The sequence below is a fragment of the Pleurodeles waltl genome, chromosome 1_1 (assembly GCF_031143425.1).
Source record: "Pleurodeles waltl isolate 20211129_DDA chromosome 1_1, aPleWal1.hap1.20221129, whole genome shotgun sequence".
Taxonomy (NCBI): Eukaryota; Metazoa; Chordata; class Amphibia; order Caudata; family Salamandridae; genus Pleurodeles; species Pleurodeles waltl.
In genome coordinates, this window is record NC_090436.1 from 899,155,846 (window position 1) to 899,177,786 (window position 21,941).

Here is a 21,941-nt window from a genome sequence, read left to right on the forward strand (position 1 = left end):
TTAGGGGCACCCCAGAACCCAGGAAATCAGATTCCTGCAACCTACAACAAGAAGGACTGCTGACCTGAAAGCCCCGCAGAGATGACGGAGACACCAACTGACTTGGCCCCAGCCCTACCAGCCTGTCTCCAGACTCAAAGAACCTGGGGGCTCAGAGGACTGCCCTGCACCTAAAGGACCAAGAACCTCCCGAGAAAAGTGGCACTGTTCAGAAACAGCAACAAACTTGCAACTTTGAAACAACTTTACATAGACTCTCACTTCATTAAAGCATGAGTCTTCACACACTGCACCCGACGCCCCTGGCTCAAGTCCAGGACAACAAACACGCATAGAGGACCCCCAGGCGACTCCAACGAGATGGACACCCTGAGTCGACCTCCCTGCACCCCCACGGCGATGCCTGCATAGAAGATCCAGAGGCTCCCCTGACTGAGACTGCTTGGTAACAAAGGAACCTGACACCTGGACCAAGCACTGCACCCGCAGCCCCCAGGACCGAGAGGAAAAACCTACCAGTGCAGGGGTGACCAGCAGGCGGCCCTCATCCTAGCCCAGTCAGTGGCTGGCCCGAGAAGCCCCCCTGTGCCCTACCTGCATCACCAGAGTGATCCCTGAGTCCCTCCATTGCTTTCTATAGGAAGCCCGATGCCTACCCTGCACACTGCACCCGGCCACCCCTGTGCCACTGAGGGTGTGTTTTGTGTGCTTGTGTGTTCCCCGCCTCCCACCCAATGCTCTACAAAACACCCCTGTGTCTGCTCCCCGAGGACGCAGGTACTTACCTGCCAGCAGACTACGGAGCTCCCCTGTTCCCCATAGGGGCCTATGTGTTTTGGCCCCTCCTTTGACCTCTGCACTTGACTGGCCATGTGTTGCTGGTGCTGGACTTGAACCCCCAAAGGTGGGCTGCCTATGCGCAGGAGACTGAACTTGTAAGTGCTTTACTTACCTGTGAAACTAAACAATACTTACCTCCCCCAGGACCTGTTGATGTTTGCAGTGTCCACTTTTAAATTAGCTTATTGCTATTTTAACCAAAACTGTGTGTGCTACTGTTTTAAATCAAAGTTCTATACTTACCTGTGTGGAGTACCTTGTATTTTATGTACTTACCTCAAATCTTGATTCTTGTGGTTCTAAAATAAATTAAGAAAATATATTTTTCTATATAAAAACCTATTGGCCTGCAGTTAAGTGGTGTGTATTTCTCATTTATTGCCTGTGTGCGTACAACAAATGCTTAACACTACCCTCTAATAAGCCGACTGCTCGCCGACACTTCCACAAAATAGAGCATTAGTATTATCTAATTTTGCCACTATCAACCTCTAAGGGGAACCCTTGGACTCAGTGTGCACACTATCTCACTTTGAGATAGTATATACAGAGCCAACTTCCTACACTCTGCAATACCAATTGAGGATCCAGTGGATTTTCTGCACAGTGTACTTCCTTTTAGCTCAGCATATTGACTTAGCTTCTTACATGCAGAAAGAGAGGCAAGTTTCAGATGAGGACTCGTCATTCTCAAGTAATAGACAAAGGTCAAACACCTTGTGGTGGACTGCAAATGTGTACTTGGCACAACACTGTGGGCTGTTTCTAAATGGAGACCTTTTAGACTCTTGGGCGTCGAACTGCCATGAAAAAGCTCCTGAAAGGCATGTTCCCAAAGAAGGTGCTGAAGAAGTCTTGGTTGCCGAGAGGAGCGCAACGAACTGAAACGAGAAGGAGGATGCAAAGACTGACAATACCGACGAGTCTAGAGGGGGCTGAATGGGCCTGAAGATCACACTCTAGGCATCGATACGGGGCTTGATGAAAAACAAGTGAACTCGACGGCAAGGAAAACAAAAATATAATCTAACAAATATATGAGCCAATGCCCATTATCACAAATAGGTGGAGTCACTATACCTTGTCACTCAAAGACTTCTTCAAAGAAAAAACAACTTGCACACATCTGAGCCCATCACTAGATGGCAGGAGTATGCACAGTATGTGTATCTACAGCTACATATGCAACAAATATAATGATGCAACACAAGAATGGACAACATACATAAAGACACAAACTGTCCACTCTCTTCAGTAACAAACGTTAGCCAAGTATAATCCAATTTCAGCCCTTTATTGTATCCGTTTATCTAGCCAAACACACTCAAGCAGCCAACAGGTGTTTCATCATGGTGAATATGTGACCGCTGACTTCGTCAAGGTTTAGATCAAGTGTAATAATCACAGTAATACCACCCAAATCAAGTCTCCACTATCATTTAGGAATCTTCAAGAGTAATATCTGACGATGCATTCACAGCACTGACCACATTTACAGCTAGACGGATACCATTCCGTGAATGCTTTATATGCCTTAAGCAAATATTGCTCTGACTATTCCTGAATGATTACAGAAATCCGTTTTGGGTGTGTACTATTATTAGGATCTAAGCCCTGGTGAAGGTAACCCTATGTAGAACAGTTAATATTTGGCAATGTATGAAGTTGTGACTAACTCATACTCCAGGGTATGGTAAATTGCATTGGCCCGGAGTTCACAGTGTCCATACAGTCTGCAGAGTTAAATGCCTATGTTCATCCTATTGAGTTACATGTGAACAGATGGAAAATTCTGTACTCCCATTTTTTATTTGGAGATGTTATAACATATGGGATAAGCACCAATTATCAGTGCTTCTTAACTTATTCTATCGCCCCTTGGAAGTTTGTGTCTGTTTATGGGTGATGTCCATATATATGGAAAATGTCACTTACCCAGTGTACATCTGTTCGTGGCATTAGTTGCTGCAGATTCACATGCTGTGCACATCCCGCCATCTGGTGTTGGGCTCGGAGTGTTACAAGTTGTTTTTCTTCGAAGAAGTCTTTTCGAGTCACTAGATCGAGGGACTCCTCCCATTTCGGCTCCATTGCGCATGGACGTCGACTCCATCTTAGATTGTTTTCCCCGCAGAGGGTGAGGTAGGAGTTGTGTATGCTAGTAATAGTGCCCATGCAATGGAGTGCATACGTATGTACATAATGTAGTTTAAAGTAATATATTTACAAATTTACAAATGTTCAAGATTAACTTCTAAAAGTCTACAGGCTCCCGGGGCGGCGGGTGGGCGCATGTGAATCTGCAGCGACTAATGCCACGAACAGATGTACACAGGGTAAGTGAAATTTTTCGTTCGATGGCATGTCTAGCTGCAGATACACATGCTGTGCATAGATTAGTAAGCAGTTATATCCCCAAAAGCGGTGGTTCAGCCTGTAGGAGTTGAAGTTGTTTGAAACAATGTTCTTAGTACTGCTTGACCTACTGTGGCTTGTTGTGCCGTTAACACATCTACACAGTAGTGTTTGGTAAATGTATGAGGCATAGACCATGTAGCTGCCTTACATATTTCGGTCATTGGAATATTTCCTAGAAAGGCCATGGTAGCACCTTTCTTTCTAGTTGAGTGTGCCTTTGGTGTAATAGGCAGTTCTCTTTTTGCTTTAAGATAACAGGTTTGAATGCACTTAACTATCCATCTAGCAATGCCTTGTTTAGAAATTGGATTTCCTGTATGAGGTTTTTGGAAAGCAATAAATAATTGTTTTGTTTTTGAATTAGTTTTGTTCTGTCAATGTAGTACATTAACGCTCTTTTGATGTCTAATGTATGTAGTGCTCTTTCAGCTACAGAATCTGGCTGTGGGAAGAACACTGGTAATTCTACTGTTTGATTCAAGTGGAACGGTGATATGACTTTTGGTAAAAATTTAGGATTTGTCCGTAGAACTACTTTATGCTTATGCATTTGAATAAATGATTCTTGTATGGTAAATGCTTGAATCTCACTTACTCTTCTTAGAGATGTGATGGCAATTAAAAATGCAACTTTCCATGTTAAGTACTGCATTTCACAAGAGTGCATGGGCTCAAAAGGTGGACCCATGAGTCGTGTTAAGACAATGTTGAGGTTCCATGAAGGAACTGGTGGTGTTCTTGGTGGTATAATTCTCTTTAGGCCTTCCATAAACGCTTTTATGACTGGTATCCTAAATAGTGAAGTTGAGTGCGTAATTTGCAGGTAAGCTGAAATTGCGGTAAGATGTATCTTAATGGAAGAAAAAGCTAGCTTTGACTTTTGCAAATGTAGTATCTTACGATGTCTTTGGCAGATGCGTGTAAGGGTTGAATTTGATTATTATGGCAGTAATAAAATCTTTTACAAATCTTTTCCACTTATTTGCATAGCAATGTCTAGTGGTAGGTTTCCTAGCTTGTTTTATGACCTCCATACATTCCTATGTAAGGTCTAAGTGTCCGAACTCTAGGACTTCAGGAGCCAAATTGCTAGATTCAGCGATGCTGGATTTGGATGTCTGATCTGTTGTTTGTGTTGCGTTAACAGATCTGGTCTGTTTGGTAGTTTGACATGAGGCACTACTGAGAGGTCTAGTAGTGTTGTGTACCAATGTTGTCTTGCCCATGTTGGCGCTATTAGTATGAGTCTGAGTTTGTTTTGACTCAACTTGTTTACCAGATATGGAAGGAGTGGGAGAGGGGGAAAAGCGTAAGCAAATATCCCTGACCAACTCATCCATAACGCATTGCCCCGAGACTGATCTTGTGGGTACCTGGATGCGAAGTTTCGGCATTTTGCGTTTTCCTTTGTTGCAAATAGATCTATTTGTGGTGTTCCCCAACTCTGGAAGTAAGTGTTCAGTATTTGGGGGTGAATCTCCCATTCGTGGATCTGTTGGTGATCCCGAGAGAGATTGTCTGCTAACTGATTCTGAATTCCTGGAATAAATTGTGCTATTAGGCGAATGTGGTTGTGAATCGCCCAATGCCATATTCTCTGTGCCAGGAGACACAACTGTGTTGAGTGTGTCCCTCCCTCTTTGTTTAGGTAATACATCGTTGTCATGTTGTCTGTTTTGACAAGAATGTGTTTGTGGCTTATTATGGGTTGAAATGCTTTCAGCGCTAGAAATACTGGCAATAGTTCTAAGTGATTTATGTGAAACTGTTTTTGCTGAGTGTCCCATTGTCCTTGGATGCTGTGTTGATTGAGGTGTGCTCCCCACCCTATCATGGAGGCATCTGTCGTTATTACATATTGTGGCACTGGGTCTTGGAAAGGCCGCCCTTGGTTTAAATTTATACTGTTCCACCATTGAAGCGAGGTGTATGTTTGGCGGTCTACCAACACCAGATCTAGAAGTTGACCCTGTGCCTGTGACCATTGTGATGCTAGGCACTGTTGTAAGGGCCGCATGTGCAACCTTACGTTTGGGACAATGGCTATGCATGAGGACATTATGCCTAGGAGTTTCATCACCATTTTGACTGGATACATGGCCTGTATTACATTGTGAAATGCCTGAACCCTTTGTGGGCTTGGAGTGGCAATCCCTTTTGCTGTGTTGATTGTCGCCCCTAAGTATTGCTGTGTTTGACTCGGCAGAAGGTGTGACTTTGTGTACTTGATTGAGAAACCTAGTTTGTGGAGGGTTTCTATGACATACTTTGTGTATTGTGAACACCGTTCTAGCATGTTGGTTTTGATTAACTAATTGTCTAGGTACGGGAACACATGTATTTGCTGCCTTCTGATATGTGCAGCTACGACTGCCAGGCATTTTGTAAAAACTCTTGGCGCAGTTGTTATTCCGAATGGCAACACCTTGAATTGGTAATGTACCCCTTGGAATACAAACCTTAAGTACTTTCTGTGTGAAATATGTATCGGTATATGAAAATATGCATCCTTTAGGTCTAGTGTTGTCATGTAGTCTTGTTGTTTGAGCAGTGGGATTACGTCCTGTAATGTCACCATGTGAAAGTGATCTGATTTGATGTAGGTATTTAATGTTCTGAGATCTAATATAGGTCTCAGACTCTTGTCTTTTTTGGGTATGAGAAAGTACAGAGAGTAAACTCCTGTTCCTTTCTGTTGGTTTGGTACTAATTCTATTGCTTCTTTCTGTAGCAATGCCTGAACTTCTAGTCCTAGAAGATCTATATGTTGTTTTGACATATTGTGTGTTTTCGGTGGGACGTTTGGAGGGAATTTGAGAAATTCTATGCAATAACCATGCAGGATAATTGCCAGTACCCAAGTGTCTGTTGTTATCTCCTCCCAATGTTTGTAAAATTTGCTTAGTTTCCCCCCTCACAGGTGTTATGTGTTGGGGATGTGTGACTTGGAAGTCACTGCTTGTTTTGAGGAGTTTTGGGGCTTTGGAACTTTCCTCTATTCTTTTGGAATTGTCCCCCTCTATATTGCCACCGAAAACTTCCCCACTGATATTGGCTTTGATAAGTGGGCCTTGCTTGTGAGGTTGTGGTCTCTGGAGGTTGACCTTGAAACCCTACCCTAAATTGTGTTTTGCGAAATGTGCCTCTGCTCTGTGGGGAGTAGAGTGCGCCCATGGCTTTTGCCGTATCAGTATCTTTTTTGAGTTTCTCAATAGCAGTGTCGACTTCCGGCCCAAACAACTGCTGTTCATTAAAGGGCATATTCAGCACGGCTTGTTGTATTTCCGGCTTGAATCCTGACATACGCAACCATGCATGTCTCCTTATCGTTATTGCAGTATTTACTGTCCTTGCAGCCGTATCTGCTGCATCCATTGCTGACCGTATCTGATTATTGGAGATACTTTGTCCTTCTTCCACCACTTGTTGTGCCCTTTTCTGGAACTCTTTGGGTAAGTGTTCTATGAAATGCTGCATTTCGTCCCAATGAGCTCTATCGTATCTTGCCAAAAGTGCTTGTGAGTTGGCAATGCGCCATTGGTTTGCTGCTTGTGCTGCAAACCCTTTTACCCGCAGCATCGAATTTGCGACTCTCCTTGTCTGGAGGTGGTGCGTCTCCCAAGGTATGAGAGTTTGCTCTCTTGAGAGCTGCCCCGACAACCACAGAGTCTGGTGTTAATTGCTGCGTAATATAAACAGGGTCTGTTGGCGGTGGCTTGTACTTCTTCTCCACCCTTGGAGTTATGGCTCCGCCTTTTACAGGATCCTGAAATATTTGTTTGGAATGTTTTAGCATTCCCGGGAGCATAGGTAAGCTTTGGTATTGGCTATGACTGGAGGATAGTGTATTAAACAAAAAGTCATCCTCAATTGGTTCTGCATGCAAGGTGGCGTTATGAAAAGCAGCTGCCCTTGAGACCACCTGCATGTAGGATGTACTGTCTTCAGGTGGCGACGGCCTCGCAGGATAACAGTCTGGGCTGTTATCTTATACAGGAGCATCATAAAGGTCCCATGCGTCGGGATCATCTTGACTCATTGCAGTATGAGTCGGGGATTGCATCAGTGGTGGAGTGGCTACCGGTGATGTGTACATTGATGGTGGTGGAGATGGTGGTGGAGTTGTTTGTATTGCCACCTTTGCCTGTGGCTGCTTGTCCTTTTCTTGAAAGGCAAGTCTTCTTTTCATCTTAATTGGGGGAAGAGTGCTTATCTTCCCTGTGTCTTTTTGAATGTGGAGTCTTCTTTGAGTGTAGTCTGGCTCTACTGATTCAAGTTCTTCCCCAAACTTATGTCCTTGCATCTGGGAGGACAATCCCTGTTCCTCTGTGTAGGAACCTGTTTTCGGTTCCGAGGCTGGATGTTTCGGAATCCAAACCTTTTCGGTCGTCTTTTTGGGCTCCGAGGAAGCCTTCTTTATTTTCGGCGTCGTGGTGTCTCGGTGCCGACCCATTTCGGTGCCACTGTCTCGGTGCCGAATCTTCTCGGAGCCGCTGTCTCGGGCCCGAGATTGCTGTGTGCCGGTATCTCGACCGGAGTCGGATGACTTCGCCACAAGCGTGCCCTTTTTCGGTGCAGATGATCGGTCACCTATTTTTCGGGTTAAGCCATGGCCTGTTGGCGGTGGCGTCCCCTGGGCTTTTGTTGTCTTCTCGTGAGTTCTATGTTTCGACGTCTTACTCACAGTTTTCGGCGTTTCTTCGGGATCGAGCTCGTCCGAGTCCGATTCCTGGATGGAGAAGGTTTCTTCTTCCTCCTCGAAACGCCCTTGTCCTGTCTGCACCAACACCATCTGCAGTCTTCTCGCTCTTCGGTCTCTTAATGTCTTCCTCGACCGAAACGCCCAACAGGCTTCACAGGTATCCTCCTTGTGATCTGGAGACAGACACAAGTTACAGACCAGATGCTGATCTGTATATGGATACTTGTTATGGCATTTTGGGCAGAAGCGGAATGGGGTCTGTTCCATCAGCCTTGAAGAGACACGTGGCCGGGCCGACCAGGCCCCGACGGGGGATCGAAAAAAACCCAAAGGGCCACCGGAGCTCTTCAAAAGTCGGTGCCGATCTGTTATAACTAACCCGATACCGAACGCAAACAATACCGACGATTTTTCCGAGATTCTAACTAACTTTCCGACCCGAAACCCGGAGCGAAAAGGAACACGTCCGAACCCGATGGCGGAAAAAAAACAATCTAAGATGGAGTCGACGCCCATGCGCAATGGAGCCGAAATGGGAGGAGTCCCTCGATCTCGTGACTCGGAAAGACTTCTTCGAAGAAAAACAACTTTTAACACTCCGAGCCCAACACCAGATGTGCACAGCATGTGTATCTGCAGCTACACATGCCATTGAACATATATATATATATATCTATATATATATATATATATATATATATATATATATATATATATATATATATATATATATTGCCATAGTTTGTGGGGTAATTTGCAGGGCGCGATCTATAGTTACCTTAGGGCACAAGTTATAGTTACTTGAGGTAACTAACTATAACTGGTGAATTTCTATGGTTGTGTATGTTTAAAATGTGAACCTAACTATAATTCTCTGTAACCTTTGTTTTTTTAAAGTGAATTTCTATGTTTTTTCTTTTATTCTATTTTGCAACTATAACATCCCTGTAACCTTTGTTTTTTTTAACACATAATAATTTTAATTACTATACGTTAATCCAGCCACCGCCATGCATGGCCTTCGGCTGTGCGCAGTGGCAGATGGCCATAGGGCCTGGCCTCCAGCCAGGACTCGAGGCCAACCCCCTATAAGCACCCAAATGTGCACGTCCTTCACCCATGTGCAAGGGAGGCTGCCTGCAAGACCTGGCTTGCAGCCAGACCCTGCGGCCAACAACCCTCAACCACCCATACCCACGCTGTGCACATCCCTTTCATTGTGCGTGGCAGGAGTCAGCCGCAGCTTCTCTGAGTGTGACAAGAGGTGTGAGATGCACCTGGGGGTGAAAGTGGCTGTCAGATTGTCTGGGTAGGAGAGTGAGTAAATCAGTGTTTTAGTGGGTGGGTGTATCAATCTGTGAGAGGGTCTTTGAGTGGCTGCATGAGGATGTCAGTGGGTTTGTGAGTTGGTGCGTGAGTGGGTGTGTGAATGTGAGAAACTGAAAGAGACAGAAAGAGAAAGTGAGGGAGAAGGTTTTTAGGCACCTATATCTCATATTTAGAATGATATATTTTTGTTGGATTTAACAAAAAATGTATTTAATAAGTGTAAAAAGTATATTTTTTTAATAAAAATAAAAAAATAAAAAAAGGGAAATAAATGAGTCCAGCTGGACTCAAACCCCTATAGCTCAGGGTGAAGGTCTGCAACCTTCACACTAAGACATGGGGTTTTTAGCCCTTTGTGCGCTATATGGGCCCTACTTTATTTAAAAAAATATATTTTTATTACAAAGCCCTTTAGGGCTATGTGGAACCTCAAGGGTTCCCCCGTTGTCCCTACTTTTTAAACACTTATTAATACAAAGCCCTTATGCGCTACTTGGCACTGCAGGGAATTCTTAAGGCTTCCATCGCAGTGCCAATGCTTCAGCAAGCATGGAGACACCCCCCCAGTCCAAATAACATGTTGCCCCAGAAGAGGGTAGTGGTCCCCAGGGCACTGGGAGGGCCACCGGCCCCCCCGCATGAATTAGGAGATTGCCCCAGGAAGGTAGCGGTCCCCAGAACAGCAGGAGGAGGCCAAGAGGCCCCTCCACTTAATAAAAAATAAAAAATAAACCCTGGGACTTGGCTCACCTGGGGGCATTAGGCTAACAACACTAAGGAGCATGCACTTCGTTTTTTTTTATAAGAGGATTCACAGATCCACTGGCCCTCCACTTGTTTACAAAAAACTTAATAATAATGCTTTATAGCCCTGGGGAGCATGTTCCTCTGGGACCCCACCACCAGAGGTAAGGGTTCAGGGTGTTCGTACCCTGAGCCCTTTTGGGTTTTTGGGGGGACTCTGCTTCAGTGGAGTCAAAAGATGGCTGACAACACTTTAACAGCTTCTGTTGTTGAAGTGTTATCAGCCAATCAAATGTCAGCTTGGTCGGGGTCGCAAATCCTTTGCGTCCCTAGATATAGAAATTTGTTTTCCCCTTAATTTCTCAAAAACTACTGAACGGAATTACACCAAAACAAAAAAAGCACTGTTTCTGGACCAGGACCTACCTTCCTGCCAAAATTGGTGTAATTACGTCCAGGAGATTTTGCCCTATCGCTGTTCAAAATCCCTATGGAAAAATGAATGGGGAAAACATGTTTTGGAAGTGCCCTTTTTTCTCGCATCCTCCACTCCCCTCTGTCCGGATTACCCCGAGACATTCCAAGCAGCAGCTGACGGGGACTGGCAAATTTTTTTGGAAAGTTTTGTGAAGATTCTTCATGCGGCGCCAAAGATAATGGTAAGTAAAAAAAAAAAGGCTTTCTATATAGAAACTAGGTTGTAACTTTAACTACCTAGTGGCGACTGCCACTAGGTTATAGATTATATAGATATATGGATTTAATAAACATGTATTTTGAGACTGTGCCAATAATAAAATGACAACTCATGAGGATCTTGAGAGGTTTACAATAAATCAAATTCTACAATAAATTCTTCCGACTTACATTCATAGGCTTCAGTTGTCCAATTATCTTAATATCAGGAATGTCACTATACCAGGCAGCAGCTAAATTGCGTTCTACCGTTACTTCCAGATTCAGAGGCTGTAATATCTCAATTTCTTTTTGTAATGACCCCTTGTCAAAACCCGTCCTGTAGTTAGAAACAATTGTTACACATGAAATCACAAATATTTGAAATACATTTGCCCCTAGAGCTAAAGATCAATACTGCTGTACGTTTTGAGAACAATGACAAAATAAGACACTTACTGCAACTGGCACATACAGATCCGTTCATCATTATAAAGGCCTTTCATCAACTAGAGTTTTAACACATGTTTTTCCAAGATAGTAGTTTGCAAATTTCCGATTGACAACTAGCAGAGGCAAATTGTCAGTTAAATTAAATGTATGCCAGAAAAGGATTTAGCCTTATCAGACCCTGTATATTTGAAACATTCTTCAATTTGCTCCCACAAACCTGTAATACATTTGCTGAGTAAGCAATTTTGAAACCTCATGACTATGAGCAAAAAGTAGCAGATTGGTGTAAAACATTTCCAGACAATCCGAAAAAAGCATAAACAAAAAATACTATTCTATAAAATTGCTCTAACATTGCATCCTTCCCTCACAAGCTTGATCTTCTGATCCAGGCTATCATATCACAGACAAAGGCAGGTAGCATTTTTGTTTGTGAACCCAGCTCACCTTTGCATCAACCAAGGACTTGGTGTATGAAGCAAAAACACATTTTTAACTTTGAAAGGTTATTTTTTTCTGCAGGCTATCATATCACAGAAAAAGGCAGATAGCAGTTGTGCCGGTGAACACTGCTCACCTTTGCATCAACCAAGGACTGGGTTTATGAAGTAAAAACACATTTTCAACTTTAAAGGGTTTGTCTTCTTTGTTTTCACAGCACTTGTTCTGTGACATTGGGAGCTCACAGAGGGCAGAGAATCTGTTCCACATGCCTACTCTACAAGGCCTCGAAAAATTCCCTGTTAGAGGTTGGTCTGACTAATGTCCATACATATTCAGCCATGAATTTTCTCTGAAAGCAGATACATCGTGGAATGTTTTGCAATGAGATTTGTGAACGTTTATTTACAGAGCTACTTAAATCTGTATTTCTGTTAGTGTAATGAGGTTTTTCTTACACATTTTTCAATATGTATTTTTTCACAAGAGCGTCTTTCCTCAGGAATAGATGCTTTGACCCAATGATTAGAAGTTTATTTCAACTAGTAATAATGAAACCTTTTTTGTGTGTCAAAATACATTTGACTATTTACAATTTATATGTTGGCAACTGAAGGCTTCTATATTACTATGAAAACGTATTCACTCTCTGATGTTTGCAGAGGCTCTTTAGTTTGTCTAAGAGAAACTATGTGCGAGTTATATTTTGCTTACTTTTGTTGGAAACTCCGACTAGCTTTTAGACAGACACCAGCACATGCAGGTTGTGGTGCATATCCAGATTTTATGAGTCAAAGGGCGAAATTCGAATACCAATCTATAGCATAAGTGGAAAGCAAGCAAGAGTTGTATTTCCGGTGCTGTCACTACAGAGTTGTATTCATTCATCTACTCTAGGTATTACTTACTGAGTCTGGTGCTGACCTCCGTGAGACTAGTGCACAAGTAAAGAGGAAGCGGAGTGAGGGGGTGAAGGGGAATACGCAGCGTATCGCTGCAGCACTAGAGGTAATATCTTACACCTGGGAGGTATAAGGCAACTTGGCAGGTAAACAGTCCTCTGCATGAGAACTGAGGGGCCACTGGGAAATCAACCAAAGAGGAGCAAGGTGGAGGTAGGAGGACCAGCCTTGACACAGCAGAATAATACCAGCCAAAGTGCAACTATAGCTGGATTCTGGCCTGCCTTGAAAAATGTTAAATTAAATAGAAAGTACCAGGGAGGAAAGAGACAATCTCAGACAAGCAGACACAGGGAAATGGAAAGATCAGTCCCCTGGAAACACAAAGACATTTTTCTATTTCGTAGCCCTAAAACACATATCCTTATAGTAGTCGTTCCTCCTAGAATATTGAACATCCTAAGAAAGAAAATGGTAGGTTTGAAATGGAACCTCCAGACGAGCTGTACAAAAATTACAAAGGCATATACCAAACTACAGAGCGTGGAGGTAAGAAGCAAAAGCACAAAGTGTGAATTATTAAAAAATAAAAAGCACATGAAACTAAAGTACAAGTTACTTACCTTCGGTAACGAAATATCTGGTAGAGACATATTCTAGTTGCAGATTCCATACCTTAGAATTTCCCCCAGGCGGCAGACTGAATCCGGAGATTTTTCTTCGAACAAACCCCTTGCGCTCCGGTCGACTCCGTGGGCGCCATTGGCATTGTCGCCGTGATGACGCCGGGAGTACTATACGGACACCGCCTTCGCCCTGTTACGTCAGTTTCTTTTAACGACTTTCAACGCCAAAGCGCAGAGCCGCTAATAACACTGAGACTGGTGTGACAGAGCTAAGGACCTGAAGGGGGAATCCCTGTCTCTAGATATCAGTTCACAAGCGGGGAGAATGGGTGGGCGGTAAGGAATCTGCAACTAGAATGTCTCTACCAGATATTTCGTTACAGAAGGTAAGTAACTTGTACATCTGATAGAGACTTCTAGTTGCAGATTCCTTACCTTAGAATAGATACCCAAGCAAAGCCATCCTCGGAGGTGGGCTGCGAACCAAGATCATACTAGGAAGTCCTGCAGGACCGAACAACCAAAGTAGCCATCCCGACGGACCTGACTGTCCAGGTAGTAATGTTTAGCAAACGTGTGCAGGGACACCCACGTAGCTGCCTCGCAGATATCCATCTGGTAGAGGCATATTCTAGTTGCATCCTCACAGAGGATGCAACTAGAATATGCCTCTACCAGATATATCGTTACAGAAGGTAAGTAACTTGAACATCTGATAAAGAATTACATATTCCTTACCTTGGAATAGATACCTAAGCAATGACCTCATCAGAGGTGGGCTGCGAACCAAGAGCATACGAAAAAGTCCTGCAGGACCGAACAACCGAAGTAGCCATCCCTGCAGAAAGGACTGTCCATGCAGTAATGTTTAGTAAACCTGTGCAAGGATGTCCACGTAGCTGCCTGGGAGATATCCAGGACAGGAACTCCACGTGGCAAAGCAGTGGAAGCAGCAGTTGCTCTGGAGGAATAAGCACGCAAGCCCTCAGGGGGTTGCTTCTTGGCCAAAGCGTAGCACACTTTGATGCAAAGAAGTACCCATCGAGAGATGGTAAGTTTTTGCGCTGCCTTCCCTTTTTTTTACACCCACATACCCGACAAAGAGTTGATCGTCCACCCGGAAATCTTTAGTACAAGATAGAACACCAACGCTCTTTTTGGGTCCAGACGTTGGAGAGACTCATCCTCATGAGAAAGATGTGGGGGTGCGTAGAAAGTAGGCAGAGTGATGGACTGGCCTACATGAAAAGGCGTAACAACCTTTGGAAGGAAGGAAGGAAGCTTTAGTGCGCAACACCACTTTGTCAGGGTGCACAGACAAGTATGGAGGTTTAGACAAAACGGCTTGAAGCTCACTCACCCTGTGAGCAGAGGTGATGGCAACAAGAAAGACAGTCTTGAAGGTGAGGAGCCGTGAGGAACAATTGTGCATCGATTCAAAGAGAGTACACATTAAATAATTAAGGACAAGATTGAGGTCCCACTGAGGCATGATACATGGAGTGGGAGGAAATAAATGGGTGAGGCCTTTTAGGAGTCTACAAACAGTAGAAGATTTAAAAAGTGAGGGCTGATCAGGTAACCTAAGAAAGGCCGAAATAGCTGAGAAATACCCTTTAAGGGTGCCCAAAGCAGAGCCCTGCTGGGCCAAAGAAAAAATGAACAGAGGAACCTCGGATAGAGAGGCAGAAAGGGGATCAACAGATTTGTTGGTACACCATGCCCAGATTTATTCCAACGACAGGCGTACACAGTTTTGGTGGAGGGACGGCTGGCTGCCAAGATAACATCACAGACTTCGGGTGGAAGATCAAAAGTCGTCAACTGCTGCCGCTCAATCTCCACACATGAAGGCGGAGGTTGGACAGGTTCGGGTGAAGAAAGCGCCCCCTGTTGCTACGACAGAAGATCCGCCCGAAGAGTCAGTCTGAGTGGAGTCTCGATGGACATGCTCAATAGCTCTGGATACCAGACTCTCTGTGCCCAGTCCCGAGCCACCAAGATGACTTGGGCCTGGTCGTTCCTGATCTTCTTGAGAACTCTGAGCAGAAGTGGTATAGGCCGAAAGGCGTAAAGGAGGCCGGAGTTCCATTAGAGACAAAAAGAATTTCCGAGCGAGTGCCGCCTTGGAAACATCAACATGCAAAACAGCTGACATTGCGCATTCTCTACGGAGGCGAACTGATCTAACCAAGGCTCCCCCCACTGCTGAAAGCAACCTTGCGCCACCTCCGGATGGAAACGCCATTTGTGATTGGCTGTGCATTGACGGCTGAGTTTGTCCGCTCTGGCATTAAGAGAACCCTCCAGATGTTGAGCCACCAGAGTAATGCCCAGGTGTTCCAGCCATGGCCAGAGGCGTAGTGCCTCCTGACAAAGTGTTCATTTGTTCCTCATTTATTGCCTGTGTGTGTGCAACAAATGCTTAACACTATCCTCTGATAAGCCTATTGCTCGACCACACTACCACAAAATAGAGCATTAGAATGATCTAATTTTGCCACTATCTTACCTCTAAGGGGAACCCTTGGACTCTGCGCACACTATTTCTTACTTTGAGATAGTATATACAGAGCCAACTTCCTACACTGGACCGCCATGAGTTTGAGGGACGGCTCCCTCAAAGCCTTTGGATGCATGGCCCGCACTCTGAGCACCACTTCAGGTCATGGTCACGCTCGAGACACCACAAACAAACTTGATGCAGATCTGTCACCGACATCGTGCAGTGACAGTCCTCGTACAGCTTGAAATGTGTCTTCGAGGACATCCTCGACGCACCAAATATCTCACACGAAAACTCAACAAAACGGTTGAACTCGGTCAAAAAGAGACCACGGTAGCTCTCTCCGGATCAGCGCGTGGCGCGGAAAGAAAAGAATTGACCATCTCCGTGCAAAGGCAGCATCTATGTACTACTCCTGACGTCATCATTGCGACTAAAACACCCTTTGGTTCGACTGATGCCACATACCGACGCGCAAGGATATTGCTAGAAGAAAAATGTCCAGATCTAGTCTGAAATTCTAAGGTAAGGAATCTGAAACTAGAAGTCTATATCAGATACAGTTTCTAAACTTGGCAGCTGGTTCTATCATACATGCAAAAGCAAGAAAATTGAGGACGCAGGTGGGCATCATCAATCAGATTATTTGAGATCCTCAGGATGTAAAAGAGGAAGGGCTTGAATAAATTTATGGATGCTTTTCTCACCCACATTTGACGATGGATGAGGTGAAAACATGGAAAATCATGTGATTACTAACAAAATTTAAAAAGGGTGGAGACTCAAAAAGGGGAATTATTTTAATTGTGTTTTACGATCACAGTGACACCACCGTTTTCAGGTGAGCAAATTTTAGGCTATGACATCAGCACGAAACTGAGCGCTTCTTTTCCCTGGCTTGTACACAGAACTAGCCTGAATGAGTAGACTGATTGGGTTGTATAATAGGAGGTGGCTGGTATGACAATGCAAGCTATAGCATGGACATGGAGGAGACCAATATTGTTTCCAAAGAAAGATCACCATTTAAAGTTTCCTCTGTAAATTAATCACTTACATTCATTTTTCAAATAAGATGAGCTTTTCTTGGACTTTGTCCTTCAAATACCCATCCTTTCAGACCTTTGCAAGAGAGGTAAAAAAGGGAATATGGCACAGTACATGTCCAACACACTAGTAAGAATTAGTCACTACATGAAACTCTCGGACCATCCTCAGCTGAGGTTTTCTCTCAGACAATAGTTTGAAAGCTGCGGCAGTGGATGTTAACATCAAAAGATAGAATGAGAAAAAACTAGCACAGTCAGGTTGATGACATTATTTCTTGTTGAATTCTCAACACTGATACTCAACATATTTCCTATCTCTAAAAACCCTGTGTTACGCAAAATTACCGCTCGCACGATCACCGCAAATCACCGCTCGCAAGGGGTGCCATGTCATCTTTGGTAGTGTGCATGTGCTTGGTGAGGGGTCCCTAGGGTGGCATAATACATGCTTCAGCCCTTGGGGACCTTCCCTGGCCACAAGGACCTTGGTACCATGGCTACCTTTTACAAGAGATTTAACTGTGTGCCAGGGGTGTGCCAATTGTGGGAGCACCGGTACAGGTTTTGGTAAAGAACACTGGTGCTGGGGCCTGGGTAGCAGGACTCCAGCACACTCAGTCAAATCAGCATCAATATCAGGCAGACGGTGGGAGGGGAGGGGTGTAACCATGCCAAAAGGGGCACTTTCCCACAGAACACAGAATATAATATAAAAAGGACGTCCATGCAGTGTATATACATATGTACAATATTTGTCGATTAATTTTACCGTCTGTGGAGGAGGGGGTGGGGGGGGGCACATGTGAATCTACAGCACTACATGCTACGAACAGATGTCTACTAGGTAAGTAACATTTTCCGTTCACTGGAATGTGTGGCTGTAAATACACATGCTTTGCATAGACTGTAAAGCAGTCCCCATCAAGTAAATTGTGGCTAGCCTGTAGGAGTCCTGAGCACTGCCTGGCCAATATTTTCTTGCTGGCGAGTTAAAACATCTACACAGTAGTGTTTAGTGAATGTGTGTGGTGTAGACCAAGTAGCAGCCATACATATGTCTGCTATTGGAATGTTTCCTAAAAAGACCACAGATGCACCTTTTTTCTGGCAGAGTGTGCTCAAGGAGCTGTAGGTAACTGTCCTTTAGCTTTCACATAACAAATATGAATACACTTGACTAGCCATCTTGCTATCCCATTTTTGGAAACTGGATTGTGTTTGTGAGGCTCTAAAAATTCTACAAAAAGCTGTTTAGATTTTGTAATACTTTTAGTTTTGTCAATGTAATACATAAGAGTTTGTTTAATATCTAGTCTGTGAAAAGCGCTTTCAGCAACTGAAGTATGGGGAAAAAGACAGATAACTCAACGGATTGGTTAATGTGAAACTACTTTTGGTAGAAATTTAGCGTTTGTTTTAAGGACTACTCTATCTTTATGTACTTGGATAAATGGTTCTTCTAAAGTGAAAGCTTGCACTTACATGCCATAGAGAAGTGATAGTCACTAAAAAGACACATTTCTATGAAAAAAATTACAGAGAACAGGAATGCATTGGTTTAAATGGTGGACCCATAAGTCTAATAAGGACAATAATAAGGTTCCATGCTGGAGCAGGAGTAACCCTGGAAGGAATAATGGCCTTAAGTCCTTCCATAAATGCTTTAATTACAGGAATTCTGAATAAAGAAGTATGTTGTTTGCTTTGTAGGTAAGCTGCTGAATGAAGTCTAATAGATGAGCATGCTCAAGTTTGTAAATGTAGCAGATAACAAATAATGTCTTGCACTGGTGCTTTGAGTGGATCAATGTGTTTAGGTTGACAGTAGCATACAAAACATTTTCATTTTGCAGCATGACAGTCTAGTTATAGGTTAACATGCCTCTCTCAGAATGTCCATACATTCAGATGGAAGTTGTAAATATTCAAACTCAATGAGTTCAGGAGCCATATTACAAGATTGAGTATCTGATCGGACCTCACTTTTGAGTCAAAAAGTCTGGTCTGCTGCAAATTTTCTGATGGGGAACCACAGACAAATCCAACAATGTTGTGTACCAAGGCTGACGTGCCCACGTTGGTGCTACTAGGGTCATTGCGAGTGATGTTTATCTCAGTTGGCAAACCAGGAATGGAATGAGTGGGAGAGGTGAAAAAGCATTAGCAAATATCCCTGACCAATTCGTCCATAGAGCATTGCCCTTGGACGGAGGAGGGGTGGGTATCTGGACACAAAGTTTTGGCATTTTGAATTTTCTATGGTGGCAAGGAGATATATGTCTGGTGTTCTCCAAAGGTGAAAGTATTGGTGAAGTACTTGTGGATGAAGTTCCCATTCGTGGACTTGTTGCTGCATCCTTCTTAGGAGGTCTGCAAACTGATTGTCCATTCCTGGGACATATTCTGAAAGTGAGTGAATGTGAATGTAAATTACCCACTTCCAAATTGTCTGTGCTAGAAGGGACAATTGAGATAAGTGTGCCTCCCTTTTTTCTGCAGATAATACACATTTGTCATGTTGCCTGTATGGACTAGAACCACTTTGTGGGAGAGTTGTGTCAGAAATGCTTTGAGCACTAGAAAGACTTGTAGTGTAGCCATTTTTATTGTAGCTTCATGCACGTTAGTTTAACATACTAGGCCGCTGTGCACTTTGCCCTAGATATATTTTATTCAGCTCCGCACAGTTAGTTTACAATAACCAGTTTTTACAGTCTTGTTTTAATTTCTTCTATCACACTGTTTAGCTTAGTTCAGCACTGTGTTCTCAAATAATGCATTCTTGATCGCCCTGTGCTTCAGTCAAGGCTACAGTCTGTGGTACATTGCTGGTAAACGTGGTAGAAGTTTGGTCTCCAGTATTTGTAGAAAATACACATCCTTACGTAGGGACATTTTCTTAGAATATCTGCGTGTTAGTTATAAAAACACTTCCTAGTCTTAGTACACGTCAAGAGGGAGATTCCAGCCAGGGACCTACAACTAGATGCTGAATGGCCCGTTGCAGATGCTGATGCAGATTACAGGCCTTTGCTCAGGTATGAGGGTTGATGCCCTCCCGGGGGAACCTGAAAGGCAGGCTTAGAGCTTCACATGCTGTGCTCGAAATATAACTTAGAGAGAAACTAATCTAGCGGCACTATGATAGCTTTATTCTTGTGCTTCACTCTCATCGTTACTATTTTCATGTTATTGTGTTGTATAGTTCTGGTTATTGCAGCTCACGCTTTGCTATCTAAAATGAAGTCGTTTTATTAAACCAATCTTTAAAACTTAAACTGCCTTTGTCATTTATATATGAGACCGTAGTGTGTATGAGAGAACCGGTTGTTACCTGAGTGACCACGACTTCCCTGAGAAGTACTAAGATGCATGCGCACGGCTGCCCAATTGTCTCTTCCATTTGGGAGCGATGAGGCACTGCTAGTTAGCCAGAGCAAAACCCAGATTTGGAGTGACAAGTGTCATCCACCGTGGGTCAGACTCAGTCCCCCTCACTCTGAATGATCTTGCTGCTCAAAATCCAGTAGTCTCATTAGGATAATGAGAGCCTACACAACAAGGCACCGCCAACGTTTGGTCAGGCTCTAATTTTCGGGTCCACCGGAATATCTCGGTCTCATTTTTATATAATGACCCCTCAGTTCCGTATACGGAGACGTCCATGGTACTGAGGATTTCCACCACCGCCATATAGGTAATCCTATTTTTCAGCTGGTGGTTGTTCAAGCTTGAACCTTAAAAGGACATAACCCCGTCTTGGTGTGCCTTCTCTGAACTCTTAGTGCTTTTAAAATGGCAAATCCCCAGGTTGTACGAATAGCTCTTAATATGAGACAACCGCTCACAGCACATTTGCTAGTACAGGGCCTTACGGCCCAGGGTGGTCCAGTCACATTTGTGGTGGACGCCCACGCAGCCTATAGAACAGAACTTTTCTACTCTTGGGTCACATTTCCAGCAGTTGATGGGAACACAAATACATTTCATACATATGCAGTTGCGAACGCGCCTGGGCAATACAGGGCGTACGCATATTTAGAAATACCTCTATCTTATCAAGAACATAATAACTGGCTTGATGGTGCCCTACCCCATACAATACTACCAGTAAGGTTAGGTCCACTAAGTAATGACGGTCCTACCTGGCCTTTATTGGCCACATATACACCTCATCCTGCGGCAGCGAATATGGCGGTGGCTGAGGTTCGACGCTTATATATTGAGTTAACAGCAATATACAGACGATTAGTACAATTTGGGATGCAGACACTAAATACAAACCCAGCGCATGCTGCTCCAGCACAACCACATGCAGTAACACCAGGTATAAATCAGGTTACTGTACACTCTATTATGGGTAAAGTCCCAGCCAAATGAGGAGACTCTGTTTTGGCTAGCACAAAAAATTAATAAGCTGGAGGCGGTATTTCCCCATACGGGACCTCAGGATAAACATAGAATATTAACTATGTGCTTGCCCTTTGGGATGGTTCCTACAGCTGAATACTGTAATACACGGGGCATGGTATTTGCAGCGCTCTATACAACGGCACACGGTACACCGACGCTAGCCAACCTACCAGAAGAGCTTAAACAAATTCAAGATGAATACGGGGCTGCCCCGGCCCTAGATTTGGGAATGCAACTAATGGGCAACTTTGCCACAGTTTCTTCAATAATCCTAAGTAACCTTAAAGGGGAAGCAGTTGCACTTGCAGTGCGCACGTGGCTCCGTGATGTTCCGCTACAAGATCAGGAGCAAGAGCTGCCTAAAATAATAGCGGAAACTTATTCCAGTATCGGTCGAGATAGCCTAGGGGCTAGACCGCAAAAACCTTAATTTCAGGGTAAAATTAATAAAGACAATACTAAACAACAACCTGAGGGTAATAAAACACTGGGAGAAAAAACAACAAACACCTAAAAAAGAAAGGGGAGAATTTCCACGAGTGGAGACCCCACAGAACAGATATAATCTCAGGAATAGAGAGAATATATAAACGCCTGATAGATATCAATATACTGATACACGCCAATCTCATTCCTTTCAGGACTCATCGGAAAAGAGAAATGAGAGGTGGGTGATCAGAGCAGAGAACAGAGTACGGGAAACCGAGACAGGAATCACAACGCTCTTCGGAGGCTTCTGTTTAGAAGGAAGAGAAACCAGTACAACAAAAATAACAATTTAAAAAGAAACAAGTGGCAGCTGTCTCAGTCAGACATGCCACTCAGGAAGAGGGTTTTCTTGAA

The 21,941-nt window shown here is 43.8% G+C and overlaps 1 protein-coding gene across 2 annotated transcripts in view; it reads right to left on the bottom strand.

Annotated features, from left to right (window-relative positions):
• Nucleotides 1-21,941, bottom strand: part of VPS13A (vacuolar protein sorting 13 homolog A) — a 1,844,906-nt gene that overhangs the window by 1,146,922 nt on the left and 676,043 nt on the right. For both annotated transcript variants that reach the window (XM_069230089.1, XM_069230094.1), the window contains exon 34: nucleotides 10,901-11,048. In XM_069230089.1, coding sequence (XP_069086190.1) covers nucleotides 10,901-11,048 — 148 coding nt within the window. The remainder of the gene's footprint in view (nucleotides 1-10,900; nucleotides 11,049-21,941) is intronic.